This window comes from Pinus tabuliformis, chromosome 7 (assembly GCF_031772625.1).
Source record: "Pinus tabuliformis cultivar Carrire ecotype Pingquan chromosome 7, CPIR1, whole genome shotgun sequence".
Lineage (NCBI taxonomy): Eukaryota > Viridiplantae > Streptophyta > Pinopsida > Pinales > Pinaceae > Pinus > Pinus tabuliformis.
In genome coordinates this window covers 61,086,726-61,098,066 of record NC_142293.1, presented here as the reverse complement: position 1 = coordinate 61,098,066, position 11,341 = coordinate 61,086,726, and the positions used below count along the sequence as shown (strand labels likewise).

Here is an 11,341-nt window from a genome sequence, read left to right as displayed (position 1 = left end):
CAAGAAAAGTCTCAATTTGATTTTTGCCTTCATCAAATTGAGGAAATTAAAAATTTCATATCACCAAACAAGTTGGAGGATTTAACTGAGGTGACATGGCTTTTGTCACTCAGTTAATAACACTCATTTCGAGTTAATGAGTTGAGGTTCAATTTACTTGTGTTGATCCCTAAAAAGTAGGAGTATAGCTCAGTTAATTCAAGTTAGGAGTAGGAAGTTGAGTTGTCTGCGGTGGGTTCCTAAATTTTAGGAGCCTAGGTTGAGTTAATTTCAGTTGTAACAATTTAATTCATTTAAATAGAGTTATGGTTAGTTAAACTAGTTCTAACTCTTGGAGGAACTAGTGGAAGGTCAAGTAGTGGGGTGTGACTTCAGTGATCATATAGATAAATAATCAATCAGCCTAATTTAACTCATGCATGCAGAGAATTCGAGTTACCCAGTTGATATTGGAGTTCAAGGGACATGTAATGTGAGTTGTAAACTATTCCAAGTTGTACAGGTGGTGCATGCAATTAGAGAATTGACATAAAGGAAGTGCACAATCCAATGGAGGAAGATTCCTGTTAAGTAAGGACCTAATTCCTCAAGTAATAACACAAGGAATTAAGAGCTTGGAGGTCTAGAAAATTGGGTAAGTGTTGGCCAAAGTTAGTCAGTCATCCAGGGGATAGAAGATACAGGTGCAGGTTGTGCTCAAGCCTGAGAAAACATATTGTATTCATCCAAATTCTTTGATTAATGCTATATATATATATATATATATATATAGTGGTTTTGAGCAGTTGGTTTCCCCTAAATAAATCTATGTGCATGTGTGATGTTTCCTTTTGCATGTCTATGATTCTTGTTTTAGATTGTGAATTAACTTCCATAGATTAGTAGAGTAGCTTTGAGTCTTGTGATTTAGTAAATTTCATGAGCAATTTTGAATCTACACATTAACTTCTATAGTAATATCACTGCCTTTGTTTTTTTACACATTTTCACTACTAGGAATTTGTTGCGTGAAAGCTTGAGCTAAAGTTTCAACTCTTAAATGAGTGCAAGAACCACCAATTCCTAGAACACCAAATACTATCCATCTCATAAAAAATTCTATTAATTAAATTAAATGATTTATAAACCATTCTAATATTTAATTTGAATAGTTTAATAAATTATTTTAATATTTTATAATAAATAAATGGTAAAAAAATATATGAAAAACTTTACTCAAGTATTTTTAATAAGAAATTATAATGACAAAAATATAATATTTAGTTTTTATGTTTTCTTAATAATTAATATATCTTATCCATTATAAAGTAGTGAAATAATAATAAAGATATTAAATATAGAGCAGTGACATAATAATAAAGATATAAGATAATGAAAGCGCTATTAACGAGAAAAAAACCAGAAATAAATATTGCAACAAACCATCAAGCAAACAAAAATATTTTAACATTTATAAATTATTTTTTAAAATTTTAATTTAAAATTTTTAAAATAAAATTTATAGTAAACCCAAGATTAATAAGTAACCATTGCGAACAGTGTATAACCCATTGGTAACCATACTAATTAAATAATGAAACGTTACACTGTTTAAAAAAGAAAAAGAAGCTATCTTACCAAAAAATTATGCCACCACATGACACCTAAAAGATCATGATGCCACCTCATCATAATTGAAAAAAACCAAAAACAAAAAAACCCACGTGACTGACTACAAATGACCATATACCCGTGAATTTTCAGTTCTGCACTCATGCATACGTTTGGGAAATTTATGAGTAGGGTTTCATTTGGTCCAACAGAGTTTGATTCGATTCAAGTTCATGTGTTCAAAGAGGACACGGTTCAATCAAATAACTTCTCTGCGCGTGCTTCCATAATTAGGTTGAAGAGTCCTCGCAAATGGTGCATCTCTGGTTGTGAAGTGATTACAACACGTCTTCGTGAGATCTTAATAATTTATGCACCGCCCGTCGATTGGAAACACAGAACATTGAATACCGGGTGGAAAGGAAGTATTGCCCTACAACAATATGGAGGCTCAAGCTCAAGCCCATTGTGGCGTTCACGCCATAGTCGTCCCGTTACCAGGGCAAGGCCACATAAATCCCATGATGCAGCTCGCAAAGAAGCTTGCATCCATGGGCATTTCCATCACATTTGTCCTCACACATTCATGGCATCAAATCATCACTCACGCCTATGGATCCACCGGTGTGGATGCGTTCGCCCACGCTCGAAATCTTGGCCTCCACATTCGACTGGTGGCCATACCCGATTGCCTGCCCAGTGAGTTCGAGAGATGGAATAAGATCAACCAATTTTATCAGTCGCTGGATAGCATGGAAGCCCATGTGGAGGAGCTCATAAACAATCTCCATCATCAATCCAACGTAACGCCCATCTCCTGCATCGTGGCCGACACATTTCTCGGTTGGGCAGTGCCTCTCGCCAAGAAGCTCGGATTGCTGTCTGTTTCCCTATGGACGCAGAACGTTTCCATATTTTCCCTCTCTTATCATTCAGAATTAGGTGATAATATTTTTAGTGCCACAAAACGGAATCAACGCGTAATTTCTCTATTTTTCTGAATGTTGTAATGATGATTTGTTCTTCCGGTTGTTTTGCAGTCCAACTTCAGGCGGGACCGGTAATCCACATTCCAGGCGTAATCCCTATTCTATATGCAGATCTTCCGACGAGTTTGAAACCCACTTCAAATCCTGTAACAGCCACAATACTTGATCGCTGTTTACGAAGTGTCACACAAGCGGATTGGCTTGTGGCCAATTCGTTTGAGGGCTTAGAACGACGAACAGTGGAGGCTTTGCGGGATAAATTGCGTGTATACTGTGTCGGACCATTGCTCCCTTCTGTCTACCTCGATCCCTCAGATCCTCGTGACTCCGTTGTGGGGACGAGCTCGCGGGTAGAGATGGACTGCGCAAAATGGCTGGACGGCAAGCCTCCCGAGTCGGTCATATACGTTTCGTTCGGCAGTTTAATCTCTGTGTCCGCAAGCCAAATAGAGGAAATAGCAATGGGTCTCAAGGAGAGCGAATGTAGTTTTATGTGGGTGCTTAGACATCCCACCCAAGAGACCGCTGAAGTCTCCGCCGTGCTGCCGGAGGGGTTTCTGAGCGAAACAAAAGAGCAAGGACTGATTGTTCCATGGTGCTCACAGTTGAAGGTGCTCTCTCATCCGTCCATCGGTGGGTTTTTGAGCCACTGCGGGTGGAACTCCACTTTAGAGAGTATCTCCTCGGGCATCCCCATGCTGGGATTCCCTCTTGGGAATGAGCAACACACCAACTGCAAACTCATAGCTGATGAGTGGAAGATTGGACTGAGATTGAGAAGCGGTGATGATAATGATAAGATTATTGGAAGGAAGGAAATAGCAGAAAACGTGAGGAGGTTGGTGGAAGGGAAGGAGATGAGAAGGGCAACAGAGAAACTCAGAGATATTGCGATGTTAGCAGTAAGGAAAGGAGGATCTTCTGCCAGTAATTTGGAAAGTGTTGCGAATGGGTTGAAGGCCAAACTCATTCAAGAGACGGTTTCAAAACCCGGTCTAAATTGTGATGTGTTAAATTGTAATCCTCTGAAGGGGTAGAGTTTTTAGGAAATGTGGGTAACTTAATATATTATTTCCTTAAATGCTGATTGAAAATAAGGTTTCAAGACAGTGTTGTCCAATCCAAAATTTGATGGGTTCAATGCCATCACTTTTAAGGGCTAAATTTTCAGTAAATTTGTTCATTTAATTGTTCTTGATATATGTGTTTAGGTTGGAATTTGAGTCCTTTTTCATTTTCACATATTACGTTACATAACTGACTTCCAATCATAGAATTTGAGTTTTTCTAATTATCTTGCCATAGTTGACTTTACATCATGTTTTTAATTTATTAATTATTTATCGAATAGTTTAGTTATAAGATTTATTTTAAATATGGGATCTAATTTCTTTATGTAGAAGTTTTTTTATTAATTAATATTATTTAAATATTTTGTTACTGCACAGTTTGTATTTTTTATTGGTTTTTTATGAGGTCAGTAAAATGAGAGGTTGTAAAATGAGTGGGTCCCGCCGAAGCTTACAAAAAAAAAAAAATAAAAATTTGTGGAATTTTTTTCAGTGTTATTTAGTCAGTTTTAGATATTAAGCGAGATGAGTCTGATCATCTTCGTCACGGAATTCCATACATTGTATCTTTTATATTCTTGTATTGTACCTTTTATATTCATGCATTGTATTTTTTATAGGGGATTGTTTGGTTTTCCCGCATTTTATGGACATCATTGTACTCAATAGTGGCTTTGACCTACTTTGTGGTCATTAATTAGACATAAATATAATTATCTTATCTTATAGTTATTTTATTTTTAAAAATTATATTTAAGTGAATATGAACAAATGTAATGATGGACCAAAAAAATTACACATCAAACTGAACTATGAAATAAAGCTTTAGACGTCAGGGAATTCCATACATTGTATCTTTTATATTCTTGTATTGTACCTTTTATATTCATGCATTATATTTTTTATAGGGGATTGTTTGGTTTTCCCGCATTTTATGGACATCAGCGTACTCAATAGTGGCTTTGACCTACTTTGTGGTCATTAATTAGACATAAATATAATTATCTTATCTTATAGTTATTTTATTTTTAAAAATTATATTTAAGTGAATATGAACAAATGTAATGATGAACCAAAAAAATTACACATCAAACTGAACTATGAAATAAAGCTTTAGACACAATTCACTAGTGAAAAGTGATGAACAATTCACTAATTGTCTTAACAATCATAAACCTACTATATATATTCTTATATTCTTCCTCTTTTTCTGTTGTGAAAAAAAAATTAAAAATAATTTAGAAATTAAAAAATAAAAGTAAGGTAAAAAGTGAAGTACAATTAACTATACACAATTGCGTTCACAATTATGGACATAATTGTTAACGTATGGATATAATTGTTAACGTAATTGTGCATAGTGAATCGTACATTACCTTTCACCAGACTTATTTTTTAATTTCTAAATCATTTCCGATGGTTTTTCTTGACAAAAGACAAAGCAGCGAATATATATATATATATATATATATATATATATATGTATGTGTGGGTAGGTTCTATGACGGTTAACGCAATTGTGCGCACTGAATCTTCCATCACTTTTCACAAGCTATCTTTACGGGGTTCCTCTTTTGTCTTTTGTGAAGAAAACCCTGGGAGATGATTTAAAAATTAAAATTGGTTAGAGATGACAAAACGCTATTATGGATGGATTACTTTATATTTCTATCAATTATGGGAAAGGTCGAAATGGGTATGTTTATTAATTATGGAAAAGGATGAAATGGGTATGTTATTTTATACAGTTTTTTTATTCAAAGAAAAATTGTAATTTTATTAATGAAAACAAAATTACATTATTACATTAGCAAGTCAATGATTGTTCATCACATATTCAATGAAAGTAGAAAAATAATATATAAATGGGGAGAAAATCATGTTTTTTTCTCTTTTTTCTTTTCGATTTTGAGCCACTTCCCTTGAGTCGGCATCAAAGATATAAGTGCAAGCGAAGTGGGAGCCTCAAGTGGAGGGTTGTCCTTATCAGAATCAAAATTGTCTGATGTATGTAGTCATTTGGATCCACTGGTATCCATTGTATTTGGTATCTTTGCCGGCTATGAGTCCATCGAATCTTGTGGATTTATATGTTGTACTTCTGGTTCTTTGTCCATCTGATTGTTCTCATTGGATATGGGGTGTTCCACATCAGCTTCCTCTTCCTCATCAGACTGGTGGGGGAAATTGCCAACCCTTGGGTTGTTTCCCTGTTTTCTTTTTTTAATATATCTTTTATGGCTTCAGGGCACATATTTTGTAGGTGTCCTATTTGCCGGCAGATTCTACATCTAAATGTTGTATTTTCATAATCTAATATATGTGTCCAGCACCACTATTTGTGATTCAGTTGAATGCGGTCTGGCAAGCCTTTGTTGAGATCTACTTCCACACAAATGCCTGCAAATGTGAAAATTCGTCCCTCGAGTCTTTGTGTGTTTGTTTTAATGTAATGCCCAATGGTGTTGCCAATACCAGCCCAGACTTGTATGTAATGATTAATAATAGAGTACGTAATGATTAATAAGTAGTAGAAAATAATAAATGTTGAATGATAATAAAGAGTAAATGTTGAATAATTATAGGAAATAAAGAAATAATTAATAGCCAGTGAATGTGAGGTAGCAACTAGTATTTATTTAATTATTGGTAGTTTCTAGAATGTAAAATTAGGAAATTATAAATAGTTTATAAATTTTTAGGTTTTTATATTGAGTGACAAAGTTAAAGGAAACTAATTTATGTGAGTCTTGACCTATTGTTATGTGGTCAAAATTGGCTCTTGAACATTCTTGAGTGTGGCTTTTTTCTTAAGAAATTGTTGTCTAATTGTTGTTGTTTATTACTACAATTGTGTTTACTTGATAATTGCATATTCCACTGTCATTGATTAGTGTATGGCATGCATTACACACCTTTGTTTCCTTTCATTTGATCTCAAATTCCAATCACCTTGGGTCCAAGCCATTAGTTATTAGAAATTAATTAACGGAGCAATGATACATAAAATATTGCGGAAATACAAACAAAAAAGTGCACAAAACAAGAGAGACATAAATATACATGGTTCACCTAATTTTGGGCTAAGTCCACGTAGAAATAGTCAACCATTCCTTTTATATTATCTAGCAAAATTAACAGATACAACCTACAATAAATCTGCTGTAATTTCCTCTTCGCTCTCTCTTAAACACACACATGGCAGCAACAGAATATGAATGATAAACATGAGAGTACATTTATTATTAACAAATAATATACATTTATAGTACATGGTGTGACCCTTGGATTCATATTCCAAGTGGTCTCTTGGACTCCTTTTGGCTGTTCAGCTTCCACACCAACCCTTAGAGGATTAGGTGTCCAACATTCCTCCCCTTAATCCGAAGGGTTATGTATGAGTCCAGGAAGAGAGTTGTAATACAAAATGTGCAAAAGTGCGTGGCAGCACTAGGCTGAATGTGCTCTCTGAAATGTTGGTATAAAGGGTGGTGGTTTAAGGATGACCACCAACACTGGGACGCTTATTGCAGTTCCCAGAACTCTTCCAAGTCTGGCATGAAGCTCAAGTCTTCTGCTAGAGGAAGTGCTTTTGATGTTTTGAAGAGGGAAACCTTCAACCATGAAAGGGAGGTCTCACCCTGCATAAAAGGGAGAACTTCAACCTGAAAAGGGAAGTCTCAACCTATGATTGTTTAAGGATGACCAACAACTCTGGAATGTTTAATGCAATTCCTGGAACTCTTCCGAAACTGGCAAGAAGTTGAAATCTTCTGATAGAGGAAGTGTACCCAATTCTTTGAAGAGGTATCACCAACTGAAGGTATGCTCAGGGGCATCTTTATCTCTAGTTAGAACTCTGAAATTGGTATGGTAGGTTGTGGCTCAGGCTCGCTTGATGTGGCTTTGAAGCTTATAGATGACTATCATTTCCCCCCCTGTCAGATACAAGGTGAGATGATGGAGAAAACTCAACTGCAAGACTGTTCAATACTCTAGAACAAGTTTTGACATGTGACTAGAATATCTTATTGGTTGTTGATGCCCATTGCCAAGAAGCGATCCATCCAAGACGAATCTTTGTTCTTGCAGGAGGTTTGCTTCTAAAGCATCTGTTTGAAGAATGAGTGGTTTTATGACAATGCTTACATGGATGAAGATCAAAACAGTGATCTTTCAGATGGCCAACTCGATGATAGTGTTGGCATTTCACAATCTGTTGCTGTGGAAGAGGGGCAGAATCTGGAAGAGCGGGAAGTGAACTATCATGAGGAGCAAGTGAAGATGAACCGTCCTGAAGAAATCTAACACATTGAAATTGGATTGGTTTGGAGTAGTGTGGAATATGAAAGGACACGTCCTTGTCATATCCTAGACCAGTTTTGTGCTTGTTGTGGACAAGCTCTTCCCAAGGTCTGATGACCGACTTGGGAAGTGCAGACTGAATTTCTGCATCTGCATGTACAACTGCTGCTTCATTGGGTACTAGATGTGAATGAACTATAACATTATTGACATGCTACTGATGGGTTGTTGTCTCAATGTTCTGAACAAAAACAGGTTCAAAATGACGACTCCACTGTTGTAATTCTTCTTGTTGTAGTTGAAATTCAAGCTGCAAAAAATCAATGTTTTCTTGTGCATTTTGCAGATAAGTTTGGATGTCAAAGAGAGTGTCTTTGTTGACCTTCACCGTGTCTTCAACAGTAGACAACATTAATGTGATCAATAGCTCTAAAAAATTATTGATTCTAGCCATTATCTCAGCAAAATTGAAGACCTCTAAGGATTTCAACTAGAAATAAATCCCAAGATACAGAAGTGGAGTTGGGCCGAAAATAGTCAAAAAAATTTGATATATTTCTCCAATTATCTCCAAAATAACGTTGTAATTTGATTTTATATGTTTCAATGATTTAAATAGCAGCAACGCAACAACCATGCATCATATATGTGAGCCAACGTACCCATACCAAATTACAGTCTTCATAGAAAGATACCAATGAACCATGCACAACCTTTCACAGTACATTGTGAGATTTAAGGTTCCCCATCAAATGCATGAATTTTGCGCTAAATCAAAAGCAAAGCAAGGAATTTGTGGTGTACCCAAAAGTTTCAGCAGCTCTCTGGAGGATGTTGAAGTTGCTCGCCAGGGTTCTGTTTATGACATGCACCCTTCTTCAGCTTCAGTTGAAGGAAGAAAATGCAAGATGCAGGAACCTGCAAAAGGATCAATGTGAATTCCTAGTGCTGCCAGCATGTCGTTTCCGAGGTTGTTCTTGGTCATAAGAAAGTCTCTACCTCCGGCTTATATGAATACATTGGAACACCTCTATGCTCAGTACAAGGTAGGAAAAATTGGCAAAGAAACCATCATAAGGAATGTCAGAATGATTGTTGGAGATAAGTTGTTGATTGCAGCTATCCAAAGCATTCGAGGCCAGACTAAATGTACACAAATGCTAAATAGAGTGGAGCATGATCCACATTCAATCCTGGATTTTGACAAGTCGGTAAACCTAGATAATGAGTCTACTACATCCACAAATAAGAAAGATCATATGGAGGTGTTTAATGGAGTAGATAGTGTTCCCCATTCTTTTCTGGCAACTTCATGGTTTTAGCCATAGTAGAATACATAATAATGGTTCATCGTACAATGTTGGTGTTTATCTTGCTCCAGAAGATCGCTCCTACCTTAGTGCTTCATTTTCGGATATTGACAAAAATGGTGAACAACGCATATACAACAGCAGAAATGACCCCTCACCCGCCAAATTTAGCGGTATAAAGGACTGTGCATGGGATTATACTCAGAAATTGAGTTGCAAAGTTTGTCAAAATCCACAGGTCAATCCAGACCCGCACCCAGTTAATTGGGAATGTGAAGAGATACGCGGCAATTAAGGTGCCCGGAATTCTCAATGGTGTTTGCGTTTGCGTTCCCCAATGGACATGAAAAAGATGGAGATGCTGGTTATTTTGAAAAACAATGCACAGTGGCACCTTCGAGTAATGGCAAGCAGTCTATTCAACGGAGCAATGGATGTTTCTCTCTCAGGATCTTCGGTCTTCTGGGTGGAACTCTGATGGCTGAAATCAATCAGGGAATCTCCCGACTCCCACTCAACCTCTTCGCCTTCTCCTCTTTCTCCTTGAATAGTGCTAACAAGGATACACCGGATACCTTAACAAATTTAAACCTAACTCCAGGAATATCTCCCACGGCATGCCCCTTTCACCCAAATCCAACGATCAACACCTCATCATTTTCTTCAATGTAGTTCAAACAACCATCGTTGGGAACAAAAGCAGCAATCTTCTTTCCATTCTTAATAAGTTGAACTCTTGCACACTTCCTAATGGTGGAGTTGCGGCTGAAACAAGAGTGCAAGCTCAAGGAAATACTAGAGAAATAATATCAAATGCACACTTTCCTGATATGAATTATGTTACCTCTCAAAGATTGCAGCAGCATGAAATCAGTCATTTTCTTAGTTCGCCTAACAGAAGCTCTAGTTCTGGGTGAGTTGTAATCCATTGAAAAAAAGCCAGGGAAATCCCCTTATGCAAAATACATTTTCTTTAGTAAATTCTCAGCGTGCAAACTTACCTACAGTTAGTGCCTTTGGTGTCAGAGAAAATAACGCTGACAAGCTGACCCAATGAGCGCTGACAAGCTGACCAGAATTATTACAGAGAAATGGTTGAGTGAAACGAATGAGCAGATTCAGAATGGCAGGACAAAAATGGCCACAAATAACGCTGAGTGAAGGAGTGTTTCTCTGCGCAGCAATGAAATAGGAGAATACTGGCAATGCAGGCTGATATAAAACATTTGAATTTGCAGACCTAGGATGCCAATTTTTACTATTTCAGGATTATGGGTAGAGGTGCAGGACTGACATGCACATAAAGGCCACAAAAAAAGCTCACATAAACAAGTGGCTCATACTTGAGCAGGGCAGGAGATCACCCGCTCTGATACCATGTTAAACACACACATGGTAGCAACAGAATATGAATGATAAACAGGAGAGTACATTTATTATTAACAAATGATATACATTTATAGTACATGGTGTGACCCTTGGATTCATCTTCCAAGTGATCTCTTGGACTCCTTTTGGTTGTTCTGCTTCCACACCAACCCTTAGAGGATTAGGTGTCCAACACTCTCACACAATCTCCTCTCTCTTTCTCACTCAGAATAATAATACCTATCCACAATACAATTCTCTCATATAAACAGAGGGGTTGCCTTCTAGGGCTAAAAACCATAAATTAACATAACTTCTACCGTGAGATCATCTACATAATGAACGACCTAGATTGATAATGAAACTAAAATATTTTACAAGGCAAATTTTCATCTATTTTTAGCTTTGGGGGCATTGTCGTTGAACCCTCGCCAGGCGGGTGGCTCATAAAATTCGTCGTTGTCCCCCTTGATCCCCCTAACAGTGACTAAACAATTGGCTTTGGTGCCCTTATAGGAAAAGATATCTAAAGTGATTAGAGAAAAAAACCTCTGAACAACCCAACATTAGCAAGATTTTTTTAATATAAATGTTGGATTGAGTGGGAGCTTGCAAGAAAGAAAATCCCATTTCACGGAAATATAAAGTGCATAATCTATATTAGAATTGGAGATGTTTATTGGAACTAACTTTGAGAGTTGGACAAGGA

General features: G+C 36.7%; 1 protein-coding gene and 1 pseudogene across 1 annotated transcript; both read left to right on the top strand.

Moving 5' to 3' along the window:
• The first annotated feature begins 1,930 nt into the window (after nucleotides 1–1,930).
• Nucleotides 1,931–3,756, top strand: LOC149245205 (UDP-glycosyltransferase 86A1-like). Its single transcript, XM_089455544.1, has 2 exons — nucleotides 1,931–2,532; nucleotides 2,631–3,756. Exons 1-2 carry the CDS (start codon nucleotides 2,034–2,036, stop codon nucleotides 3,614–3,616), a joined length of 1,485 nt encoding a protein of 494 aa, XP_089311670.1. The 5' UTR covers nucleotides 1,931–2,033; the 3' UTR covers nucleotides 3,617–3,756.
• A 4,902-nt stretch (nucleotides 3,757–8,658) lies between these two features.
• Nucleotides 8,659–10,648, top strand: LOC149245204 (uncharacterized; annotated as a pseudogene).
• Nucleotides 10,649–11,341: the final 693 nt, after the last annotated feature.

What these genes read in the sequence shown, in the direction of transcription:
- LOC149245205 (XM_089455544.1), top strand. Translation starts at nt 2,034, where the DNA reads ATGGAGGCTCAAGCTCAAGCCCATTGTGGCGTTCACGCCATAGTCGTC. An exon ending in CTCTTATCATTCAGAATTAG is followed by an intron (nt 2,533 to 2,630) that starts GTGATAATATTT and finishes GTTGTTTTGCAG; the next exon opens with TCCAACTTCAGGCGGGACCG.